General features: G+C 33.5%; 1 protein-coding gene and 2 long non-coding RNA genes across 3 annotated transcripts; 2 read left to right on the top strand and 1 right to left on the bottom strand.

Annotated features, from left to right (window-relative positions):
• The first annotated feature begins 960 nt into the window (after positions 1-960).
• LOC121241240 lies at positions 961-1,915 on the top strand. The gene is made up of 3 exons (XR_005935689.1): positions 961-1,054; positions 1,426-1,525; positions 1,637-1,915. It is a non-coding gene; the product is annotated as an uncharacterized LOC121241240 (long non-coding RNA).
• Positions 1,916-3,237: 1,322 nt separating this feature from the next.
• Positions 3,238-12,707, bottom strand: LOC121241239. The gene is made up of 3 exons (XR_005935688.1): positions 12,443-12,707; positions 9,003-9,069; positions 3,238-4,927 (listed from the first exon to the last, which is right to left on the bottom strand). It is a non-coding gene; the product is annotated as an uncharacterized LOC121241239 (long non-coding RNA).
• LOC121241238 (transcription repressor MYB5-like) lies at positions 3,448-5,208 on the top strand. The gene is made up of 2 exons (XM_041138928.1): positions 3,448-3,767; positions 4,253-5,208. Exons 1-2 carry the CDS (start codon positions 3,448-3,450, stop codon positions 4,908-4,910), a joined length of 978 nt encoding a protein of 325 aa, XP_040994862.1. The 3' UTR covers positions 4,911-5,208.
• Positions 12,708-13,242: the final 535 nt, after the last annotated feature.

Here is a 13,242-nt window from a genome sequence, read left to right as displayed (position 1 = left end):
CAGTTTTTTTTTGTATGTTCGGCAGTTGAATTATGCCCAATGGAATTTATAGCAACTTTCAGCTACTAAATTTTGTTAGTGATCATCTTGGGCGCAAACAATTTATAGGTGCCATTGGACTGGAAGGACTTCTCCTTAAATTACCTAAGGTGCATTTGTGGGAAACTCCTAGCCCAGATCCTGTGCACTCCCGGGATTAGTCGAGACTTTGTTCTCAGACATCGGTGCCAATAAAAAAATTTATTAGTGATATTTTCTTTATGTTTGGAATCACACTGGGATATAGGTTTATGTATTGACTCTAATGTTCCTTATTTGTTATAGGTTGAGAATTTTTTTGATAAAAATGGAAGGCATTGCCTAATATTTCTTAAGTGCAGATTATTAGAAGCTACCTCTTAAAGGTTTTTTAATTTGTTCAATTGATAACACTGATGTCACCTATCTTCATGTTTTTGTAGTTTTATGATGACATGGACTTGCCTTGTGGGGCTCTTTAGGGGTGTTCATCCGGGTTCCAACCCGGGAACCCGGGTATACCCGGACTGGGACCCGGGTTTCAAACCCGGGCCGGAATCCGGACTGGATTGGACAGTCTTAGGGCTCTTCATCTTCATTACAAAGGAGGTCATGGAAGCCACAGTGGGTTTGTAGAGAAAAGAACAGTCAGGGTTGTTTGTTTTTTATAAGTAGGAGTAAGAACAGTCGGTTGTTTAAGCAGTTTTCATTCCTTATGCATGAGCTGTTATGATTATGTTCGAGGTGTTTTTGTATGTATGCTTTTTTAACTGTTTGTATAACTAAACTAGGTTGAAGAGTGTGATCTATCAATTTCAAGGGAGCAGAGACTATCCTCCTCGTCTAAGAATCGGATAGCTTTCTTTCCCAACTTAATGTAAATCTGGACTCCTTACCATTTGAGTTGTCTTTTTGTAACGCTAAAACACTTTGATTATCCTGTTAGGTATTGGTGGGCCTCCCGAACTAGTGCATGGTGGATCCCAAAACGTTCTTGCTTCAGAAGTTCAATGCAATGGCTCAGGACGAGTGAATTGTGATTACTTACTCTTGATTATATGTGTTGGGCAAGCGTGTGATTGACCTATAGCAACCAGAACTTGGTTTGATAGAAGTACTTGGGGCACTTTTTCTAATGCATCCAACGCCCATGAACTTCACCATATTTTTGGATTGCAAAAATGTTATGGATTCTCCCTTCCCTTCGGATCCTGAATGATATTTATTTAGATTGTTATTTCTCTTATGATCTTCTTTGTTTTACATTGAGCCTGTGCAGTGATTGCATTCTCATCTGATCCAAGTTTTTTATGCTTGACTGGGCATGCATGCTCTCTTGAGTGAGTAATAAAGAGTGTATTTTATGTTTTCACTTCTGTTAATATATGCTTTGCCTCTTTGTTGAAGCTCTTTTTATCTGATGGATAGCCAGAGTGGAAGATGCTTTGACAGAGTGAAAGCACAAGAATGTAAGATTGCAGACATCACCTGCTTGGGTACTTATTTGGTAAGGTCTATATTGCTGCACAAAAACATGATCTCTATGATCAGTCTTAATGGTTTGTGCCAAACACTTTGAACCAGTGTCTTCTTCATGTCCATGGATTGAAAATTTCAGGAATAGCACGGAGGGAGCCCCACAAACATAAATTCTTTGCTTTCCTCTCACTGGGCAGCCAATCGATGCTGATTTTCTTAATTGCTAAGAAGCGCGAATTTGTCTTACTCTCTTCCTACTTCCCAATACTTTCCTACTTATTCAGATCCCAAAAGTATAAGCTTGAGCCCATCAAACATGATAGAGAAATGATACGTAAGGCGCAAGTCTTTATAAAAACGTACATCTTATCTTAAAAAGGTGTAAAAAATCTTTTTTTTTCAGTGTGATTCATTTTTTATAGTCTTATTTGTAGTTTCTTTTTTCTTTTTTATTTCCCAGTTTATTCAAAAAAGAGAGAAAAAAAAAGTAGAATTATATGTGCTTGGATAAATTGTTACCCATCCACTTAAAAAGTTTGGCAAAAATAAATTTATAAATTGATGTGAGATATGTTATATTGTAAAGTTATTTATTATAAAATGGTTTTGATGCATTATGTTAAGTAATATTAATTTATGAGTTTATTTTTATAAGATTTTTTGTAGATTGAAACAATTCACCAAATTAATATTTATAAATGATTAAAGAATAAGAATTAAAAAATTATATACAAAATATTATTAAAATGTTTAATTTATGAAATAAATTAATTAAAGGGAATATATGCCACGTGCGTGGATATATGAACCACAGAAAAGCAATGCTGCATTGATTGACTATCGTGGAGACTGCAATACCCTTACGATAAGACCCATATCCGCGAAGACACTTAGATCCGGACTCGCAAGAGGTTCAAATAATAAAGTTATGGGAGTGGTTTTTAGGGACGGTTTGATAATGAGATGAGATGATTTTAGATTAAAGTTAAATATTAAATAAAATATTATTAAAATATTTTTTTAATAATAATATTATTTTAATATTAAAAAAAGTTGAATTTTTATTTTATTTTATATAAAAATTTGAAAAAATTATAATAATAAGATGAAATGAAATAAAATATTGAAAAATTGGATATATCTAAGTCTAGCTCGACTAAACAATAAGCTAAAAGACTTGGTAATGATACGCATAATATTTTTCATAATACTTTTCACAACATATAATGTAAAATGAGAGTATTTTTATAAAATAATATTATTTTTATATGATATTTTATTATAATATTCTTATTTTAAAACATGGTTGTAAATATTGTGTATTTGATTGATGCAATTTTAATCTTTGAGTAGCACCGCTCCAAATGACCATTGCTACTTCAAATGACCATTAAGTTAAATTAATATTTTTATTTTTTTTTCATTTTAAAATATTTAAAAAAGATATAAAAAATATCAATATATTAATAATTACTTTTTTAACTATTAAGTAAAAAAAAAATTAAAATATACTGTGAGGGTAAATTGAGTGGATAAAACATTTTTCTTGTATATTTATCCTTTTTGTAATGGCAAAGCGGGCCCATCTTCCGCCCATCCACGCTGTCTCTATCTGCTTTCAGAGAAACTCCCCAACGCGCACTCAACGAAGCTCAACTTAAGTCAACCTACTCTTTCTAGTTTAGTCATTTCACAATACGAAGCGCGTTATGTAAACGCTCTTCAAGGGACACATGAGAATAGCAAACCTTTTTCGCTGTAATACTTCATCTTGAGACTTGCAAGAGAGTGAGGTCCAAACTCAAGCCAACAATAATAATCATTAATAATAAAAAAGGAAAAAAATAAAAAAGAACAGAAATAGAATAGCTATACACAGGAACAGAGATATAAACAAAACACAAACATTACTTCCGGAGAAATAGAGATCGAGAAAAGCCAAAGGATATCATGAGGAACCCATCGTCGTCGTCGTCTTCAGCAGCAGCCGCAAAAGGAGGGTCTGGGTCTACCACGACCCCCTGCTGCAGTAAGGTGGGGCTGAAGAGAGGGCCGTGGACGCCGGAGGAGGACGAGCTTCTCTCCAATTACATCAACAAGGAAGGGGAGGGACGCTGGCGGACCCTCCCCAAGCGTGCCGGCCTTCTCCGCTGCGGCAAGAGCTGCCGCCTCCGCTGGATGAACTATCTTCGTCCCAACGTCAAGCGTGGCCAGATCGCTCCCGACGAAGAGGATCTCATTCTTCGTCTCCATCGCCTCCTCGGCAACCGGTATTTCATCTATACATGATATATGATTGACCTCTCATTTTATGATTAACCTTCTCACTGTATATGGAAACTTTGCTTTTGGGGCTTCATTCCTTTTGCAAAACAGTCTCCTTCATATCTTCAGACTTCAGCTAGCTAGCTAGGGTTTCACTGTGCCTGTCTTTTTTCCTCACTCTTTCTCTCTCTTTGTTCCAGCTAGCTAGGGCTAGTATTATCAGATGAATTCTCCCTCTGTAATTCGCTATATATGGATTTCTATTTCAGCTCGTAAACCTAATACTCTTTCTATTTTTGTCTCAATCTTCTGGCAACAATTAGGTGCAGAAACTGTCTTCAATCTCATATAGCTCAAAACTCGTAATCATCATCACCATAAAGTACCCTATCATCACATTCATATCTTTCTTTCCATGTTGACAGACTCGTACACATACATGTACAGCTTTCTTTTGCATCTGAATATTTCACACTTTTTGGGTAATCAGGTGGTCTCTGATAGCTGGGAGAATTCCGGGACGTACAGACAATGAGATAAAGAATTACTGGAATACTCACCTCAGTAAAAAGTTGATCAGCCAAGGCATAGATCCAAGAACCCATAAGCCTCTAAACCACGACTCCTCCCCCGTTATCAATGCCAAAGCAACTTCATCAAAAATCAAACTCCTCCCGAACCCTAATCCTAATCCCACTTCTCCGGTTGTTACAGATCATGACACTCCCAACAGTGACAGTGGAACCCCCATCAAGGAAAATGGATACTTCCAGAGTGCTAATTTGGATCAGTATCAAGCCTCTGGGTCGAGAACGGTAGCTGTTGGCTATACTAATAATTTGCCAAACTCAGATGGTTCGGTGATGGGCTTGAAAAGCAACAATGGATTCAGCACCGAAGAAGAAGATGACATAAATTACTGCTCGGATGACGTATTCTCTTCATTCCTGAACTCTTTGATCAATGAAGATGGATTCGCCGCCCAACACCAATTGCAACAACAGGCTGCTACGGGCATTGCACCAGTGTCTGACCCTTTGCTTTCGATCAATGTATCGAGTTTTGGACTTGGTGCTGGCTGGGAGTCTGCAATCATGTCTTCCAGTTTCAACCAAAATGACCCCAAGAGGGTTAACGATCAGATTTAGCAGACTTTCCATGCCACCTGTTTGAATCGGGCATGGAATTAAGTGCAGTACTTGGTAATTAGTTAATGAGAATTTCTAGCAAGATAATACAAACGGTGCGCACCGTTTGTATTATCAATTATGATTTTATGTATGTTGTCTATTTTTGTTGATCCACTCGTTATTCTCGGCGGGCCGTCTTGTGTTGTATTTGTGGTGATATGTATTATTTATATCATAGACAAGTTAAGCATAAATATTGAACAGTACGTTGTAATATTCTATGGTTTGCATCGTATATAATGGCTTTTCAGTGTGAGTATATATGTTTTCATTTCATTATAAGCTAGCTAATTAAAGGACGTAAACTTATCCTGTTTCCTGGCGGTTAAGAAAATATAAGAAGTTCTCATGTATAAAGAATAATTTCAATCGTAGATATTGAATCACCAAAGGGCCACTGATCCTATATATATATATATATATTGAGCAGTACTTTAAGAAGTTTAAGCTTTCAAGGATATAAGCAGTTTAAGAAGTTTCGGGGACAAATAATGATGGCTATTAGAGCAAGCAATTTAGGCATGCATGCATATTCTCTGACAATTACATCCAACAAGGGGTTGTATATATGCTCTCGAAAAGTACCTAATTTATTATCTAAGGCTATAAACATATATATATATATATATATATATATATATACACACCTTCTAGTTTGATTGATCATTGTATTATGTAAAATCGATCTGTTTAATTCTTCTTTATATCCATCTTAGTGATCTTTCTATCTATATATGTTACACTGACAGTCTTTATTCTTCTTCATATTTCTCTTTTGAATAATAATGTATCATGTAGATATTCTGAAGAAATGGACGAAATTTGAAAACATGTATAGACAAGTATTAGCTACATCGATCATAGTAAAAATGAATGGTACATATGTGTGTGCGTGTGCGCGCGCAACAGAGATGCCAGTTCTAATCTCCTGATCACTTATAATGCTGCTGTTACATACTCCATTTGAACACATAAAGCTCTCAATACAGCCCTGCATGATCCTAGGTTTAGATATTCTTTTGATAAATAAGTAAATATGATTTCTCAAAGTAATGAAGTATATATGCAATGAGAAGCTGGGAAATTAGCCAGCTAGCTAGGCGATCGATGACTGTGATTCGAGAATTAGTGGCGCTAGCTGGCTAAGGCTAGCTAGCTAGCACACGTTGGTAAGGCAATTAGTTGCATGCAAAAACTTCCATTTCATGACACAGTAATCATGATTTCACATGCATATATACTCTTTTATAAGTTTATATATATATATATATCTAGCTATATATATATATAGTAGTATTAATTGTATGTTTTCAATGCAATTCTAATTTGTCCAACGTCTGATTCTGTACTGTTTTCTTCGAATGAAGTAGTACTCCTTATCTCCTGTTTAAAACTCTAGAATATATCGAGCTCTAATTAGTACTCCATGCCGTACTTAAAGTCACTCGATCTAGTAACTATTACAAATTATCTTCAGCAAAGTATATCAATCATGAGCTAGCTAGCTTAATATTAAGTAGTCGATATATATATATATATATGTTTGTGTACGTATTGCATGGAAGAAATTATTGGAGACTGCATGCATGCTACTTGAATTGTGGATCCAAGCAGTAAAGAAAACTTCAAACTTAAGTGTTTTTCCGCTACGGAGGTTATAACTAGCTGTATTGTAAGCAAGGCAAATTTTTTAAGAGCTTAAGTAGTAGTACTAGCTGTACTGAGGTGAGTACTACTTATAATATATATGAATTGATGATCAGTTGTGGGCTTCTGTTTCTTTCTAATCGATCTAGGATATCTTCGTGTACGCGTACGTTCTAGTACTATATAGTGTATATGGTCTTTGCAAGCTAGCATTAATAGTCTAATTATGCAAGTTGGCATTAGTCTAGATTTTTTTTAATTGGGAGTAGTTATGTAAGGTATATATATTTTGTTTAATTAATGCTTGTAATATTATAGAGTACTTATATATCAGGCTTTGATCATTTCTATATGTCCAGGAAGACCAAGAAGAATGTGATCAACATAATTAATGTGCAATGAAGTGAGAAAATACATGAATATATGCGTGCTAGGATCGATTTGATCATGAAGCGCTAGCTAGGTGATCAGTCTCTCATGATGATAATATATACTGTCTTATTCTGTATAATATAGACAAGCTAGCTAGGTCAAATATACTTAGAGATCGAGGCCAGGAATGCTCTTCTTGAGACGTTAATTGGGTATGACTAGAATGGTACTTTATATGCCAATGAGATCATCATCTTCGATCGATTATCTAGATAAAGTACTGGATGATCTAAATTATTAATATAGAGAAATACACATATATAGCATTAATTAATATTTATGTGGAGTTTATACTGTTAAAAATCCTACTTAGCAGTAGTACTAGTGGTACTATATATAAGACATGCATGATCATGTGTTCAAATCATCTAATTCAATTAATGGGCATGAACTAGCAAGTGAAAACTTTCATTCATAGTGCATGCATGCCTGACCAATAATATATATATATATATATATATATATATATCATTTTATCAACGTACGGTAGAATCAGCTGGCATATATAGCTTATTAAGGGGGCTAGCTAGCTAGCTACGTGAATTAGTAATTTCTACGTGATTGTGCGTTCTTTTTTATATTGCACAATGACTTGCTTTCCCAAATAATTTGCAGCTAGCTGCATCATTCCACTTTCTTCAAATTCCACCAGCTTGCATGTGTCATCATGTGTATATATGTTCCAATTATTGTAAAACTTTTTATGATCTACTGCAACAAACCAATCATTGATATGTCCTATTACTTTTTCAACTTACAGTTAAATATATCTCAACTTACTTCATATATCCAAATACATCTAAATGAGACTCACACTCTTACACAAAACCCACTCAAATATTTTAACTGATCACAACTATTTACAGATATTTTGAGATACTCTTAGTATCCAAACGGAGCCTGCTATATTTGGATGTCAAGAGTACCTCAAGCCATCTCAAACTAATGATTATTGATGAGATCCACTACTTTTTCAACTTTCTATAAAAAACTAAACTCATCTCAATCTACTTCATACATTCAAACATATATCAATGAGACCTACAAAACACTACTATTCACAAATAAACTTGAATTATCTAATATCATCTCAGCATCCAAACACAGCTTAAATGTGTTATAAGAACTCATGTACTAATCCTCAAATATTAACTAATCTGCATCGATTTGAGAAATTGAAAGTTATTCCCTACTAGCTATTATGTGTTGTGCAATATTGACTTCCAAATGTGTATAAATACGTATATATATATGTTTCAATGTAAAACTTTTTATATATCTGGGTGCCTATTAATTGACTTTCAATATCAAAGCCATGCATTTAGGATGATTATAATGTATATTTTTTTTTTCTTTTGTTGTCTATGGATCGATGTTTGTACTGGCATCGATCTAAATGAGTTTAGAGAAGTTAATATTCCTTGATATATTGTTCATGAAGGAGTACTTCCAAATATATATTGGGTTCAATTTTCGTTAAGAGTTTTTTTTTTTTTTTTTTTTTGTTTTTTTAGCAACTGAAGTTATATCTTGTGAATGAATGATCATCCCCAGATAATATATAAACCATCATCCCGGCCCTGGGTACGTACGTATGTCATTACTCCATTAACTAATCAATTAAGATAATTCCCTCATCAAACAATTAACAATCCCATGGCCATGATCTTAGATTAAGATCATGTCTGCAGATCAGAAGTACAAGATCATATCCGGCCATATTAATTGCATGCACCAATGTATGAAATTAGCAATACATATATATAATTATTGTTATACTTCACACCACCATTTCACGTTCATCCCATTATGTAAGATATGATATATTTATCATTAATAATTATCTCATAAATATTCAATAATGATAAATATGACATATCTTATATAATGATATGCTAGTGTATTGTATAGAATTTTTATATATATATAATAAATCATCTAACGGAGAATTATAAAGATCAAATCACTTACTGTTTTGCATATATGCAATCGTACTTTAATTCTGCACTCGATCGAGTACGTCCATATAGACTACAGCCTGCAAAACAGTGCCAACTCAACTCCATTAATAAGGTGTGTAAGCTTCGAGGTCAGTTGGACCGAGTTCTGACCCAATTAATGTATACTATTTGTGGGAAACTCAAATGTTGCATACTGAAAAGGTTAATTACGAATGAATGGCCCAAAACACTCAACGCATCCACAAGCACAATTCATGGACTGGACTATCCACGGGGTGGACTTTTCATGGCCCACCTCTAGCCCATGAATAAAAGAATAAAACCTAATTAGAATACATAAAATAATCTTATATTATATTATCTCATCATTATAACTTTTTTAAACTTACACATAAAATATAATAAATAATTTATTTTTTTTAAATCTTAAAATAAAAATATTATTAAAAAATTCTATTTTAATAATATTTTATTTAACTTTTAATAAAACATTTTATTGCATTTCAATTGCACAAACGTGTCCTAAAACATTGCCTCACATCGTCATCATCATCCCCTGAGCATGGGCCCTATTCACGGGCGTGTCACTGCGGCCGGGCTAAATAAGTCTTTTTCTTCTCTGTGTTTTTTTTTTTAAAGAAATTTTTGTCAAAATTTGATCCTCTAGAGTGTTTTAATTATAAAATTTGACAGTCTAAGGTAGAAAATGAAAAAAGAAAAAAACAATAATGGTTCCAAATTATATAACGCTATTTCCAAAAAGGAAAAAAAAAAAAAAGAGTTGAGTATGATACATATTTTTAAAATGAGATTTTGAATACAACTCTCTTTGCTAGATCTTTCTTAAAGTTTCTCCCAACAACCCCAAGTCATGAAAAAAGTAAATTATTTAACATCCACTTTCCTTGCTTTTTCCAAGAAAGGAAGATAAGGTAATTCAATTGCATTGGCAAAAAAAAAAAAAAAAAAAAAAAAAAAATAATAATAATAATAATAATAAAGAAATAAGTAGACATACATAATTTTTTACAGCACATTATACAATTATATTTTAAAATAAAAATTAATTTAGTAAAATATTTTATAAAAAATAACATTACTTTATTAAAATACTCACTTAAAAATATATGTTATAAAATATATATGTGGATATCATTAGACGAAAACAAAATGGCCAGGAAACCTTATCTATCAATTCCTGCTGGCAGTCTCATTCAGAAAGCAGGCAAAGCTACTTATTTATTTTGAGGTCCAAATGCAACGCAGAACGGACAAGAAATACAACTAATTAATTATAATAATACTTGAGCTTTATTTATATTCAATTGGGTACCAACTAATTTTGCTCTTTTTCTACGTACGTACAAAACTAACAGTCAGAACTATCAATCCCATCTCATACTTAATTAATAAATCTATTTATATATTACTTTGAATTTAACTTTGCTCGATTAATTCTTACATGGAAAAAAAGAACCCACGGAGAGACTTCAACATTCCTAACTACTTTCCTAGTAATTTCCGCACACCATACATATATACATGGATGTATGAACATGCATAATCATATGAAAAATACTACTTTGCCACCTTATTTTGACATTTTATATTTTAATTTTTTTTACTTAATATTTAAGGAAGTAACTATTAGTATATTAATTTTTTTTTATATTTTTTAAAAATATTTAAAAATAATAAAAAAAGTGAAAAAAATGAGAAGAGAAATTTATGCTAAGCGGCATGCATGACCAGCGGTCAATGTTGGGCGGCAGCCTAGTACTGCTCGAATCATATATATATATATATGAGCAACCCAAAGAAATTATTGCTCATACATGATATTATTACTCATGGCAATTCTATATATGTGCAATGTATTAAGAGTTCTAAGAATTAAGTACTGCCTGCAGAAGATATTATATATGGAATGAATTTTTTTGTTTTAAATTATACATATTAATAATACAACAGAAGAGCCAATTAAAAGCGGATTTTCAAGGACTGAGCTGGCATGCATTAAAGTCTAGAGGGACCAGTTAGGCAGAAGTCTTTCCTTAGCATTAATGAAAATTACAACCTCAACCAAAAACTCTATTAATTTAGACAGCCAAAATAATTTTGTCCCTTTTTAGATGAGAACAAAAGTATTTAATTGTTCAATCCATTGTTTTTCTTTCGAGCGCGTGTGTGGGTTCGGAATGAGGTAGTCAGTATCTATGGTTGAGAGCAGTTGTGATGTTTGACAAAATTAACATCCTTTAGACTTATATCCGACCCTCAACTCAAACTACCAGTCTTGCATAAACCATGTGAGTGGTAGATACGGTTGACTTGTTGCAGACTCATTTATACATGTTTTACTATTTAGTTACCTCTTTTCTTTATTTATTTTTTCTTAATATTTAATTCAAAAACTTTTCATAGTTCTAATAAAAAAAAGGTGAATTTGCATATAATTCATATATATTGTTTTTGGGGCCCGGGGGAAGGGCCAAGTAATTTAAAAAGGTAAATTTTCTTTTTATAATTGTTGTGCTACCTTTCCAAATCATTGATCCACGTCCGCATGGTATTGTGGCATGGAGCACTCTGGTGTAAGGAATTTATTATGTATAAGTTATTATTCACTTTCACATTTCATACTTATAGTTTTTTTTATAAGATGTGAGGTAGTTTTTTATAAGATATGAAAATATTTTTCATAGAATATGATATGTGGAATAGTGAATAGTGACCGATAAAAAGAATTTTTCATATAAAAAATATAGCATGGTGTTTTTTCTTGGAATAATTTTGCTAAAACAAGAGTTTAGATATATGTAGGACACAGAACATAACAGTTTTCAGGTATGGGAAACATTAGTACTAGTTATGACATGCAGCTCAGCTAGAATTAAACACACAGAAAAGCATAACACGAGGTATGAAACTACCCTTCCAGACCTTCTCCGTTCCAGATGCTAAAACTAAATGATTTTACACAAAACCAAACACACACACACACATAAACAAAATGCATACATGCACAAAGTCCCTAACTATTTCCTAACAATGTTTATATAGGAGCCACAGAAATGCATTTTATCCACAAATTAACTTCTGCAACAACCAAAGAATATACGCATACAAAGGCGCACTCTCAAGGGAGGATTGAGACTTTAGGTCCAACATATGTTTTGCTTTGATGTATATTAGAGAAAATGGAAAAAAAAGTACACTTGCTATATATAATATTGAAACTATTTTTCTTTTCCATGGAATAATGGAACTTAGCATCCATAAATAAGTTATATATGCATATGTAGAAAGTTAGAAACATAACTCTGAAAACAGAGAAAGAAAAACCATGACAAAAGAACAGCAAGGGCAAAACATAAACCAAGACTAGAGAAATAAGAAGGAAAAGCTTGGAAACTCATGTGATATATATATATATATATACTGACTTACCTGGAAACCTCGAAACAGAAGATGATCATCATCTCGCTTGCACTCGGAAAAGCACCGTTCGTTCGTACATGTTCTTAAAGCCCTTTTTCTCACAAAATGCATAAATGCTCTTTTATGATCACACAATGAGCGAATGGGGTCATGGAAATCTAAGCAAACTCAATGAGGCTATAAAAAAAAAGGAGTCGAAAATGTCTTAAAGCGAAGAGACTTGAGATTAGGAAGTTTATCATGCATCAGAAAGTGGGAGAAATATTTTTGTGTATTTTACACAGCCTCAAGTATATATATGACCCCCATGGATCTCTGAGATTGAAGGACACGTGTAGATCATACGTTGGGGGTGATCGAAAAACTTGTACAATCCAATGATGGGAAGAGGGAAATAGGGCTTATAGTTGGAGAAATGGTATGGATTGACCGGTAGCTTTAGTGTTGTCAATGTGGGGAAGTACAGGCTGAAAATGTAGGAGTCAGGGGTGAAGGACCAACCAAACGTTCTCACCAAAAGGGTCATTTTGTTAGACAGACCAACCTTTCTTTCGCACAACTGCCTATCAGCTTGAAGGGGGAAATCTGTCATTTTTCAAAAGTTCACTGTCTGTTTAGTATTTAATACACACCAGCCGACCTGCCCTGCCCTCCCCTCCCAAAACATCATTTTTAAGTACTCTGTCTCCTCCTCCCAGGTTTGCTCACCAAGAAAGAAAGGAAGATATATATACAATAATGAAGGGCAGCTAGCTGCATGGCAGCCTGCACTGTCCGGATTGAATCATATACCAAGTGAAAACAAATAC

Source organism: Juglans microcarpa x Juglans regia, chromosome 7S (genome assembly GCF_004785595.1).
Source record: "Juglans microcarpa x Juglans regia isolate MS1-56 chromosome 7S, Jm3101_v1.0, whole genome shotgun sequence".
Lineage (NCBI taxonomy): Eukaryota > Viridiplantae > Streptophyta > Magnoliopsida > Fagales > Juglandaceae > Juglans > Juglans microcarpa x Juglans regia.
Note: the sequence above shows the minus strand (reverse complement) of the source record. Positions and strands in the feature narration are given on the sequence as shown.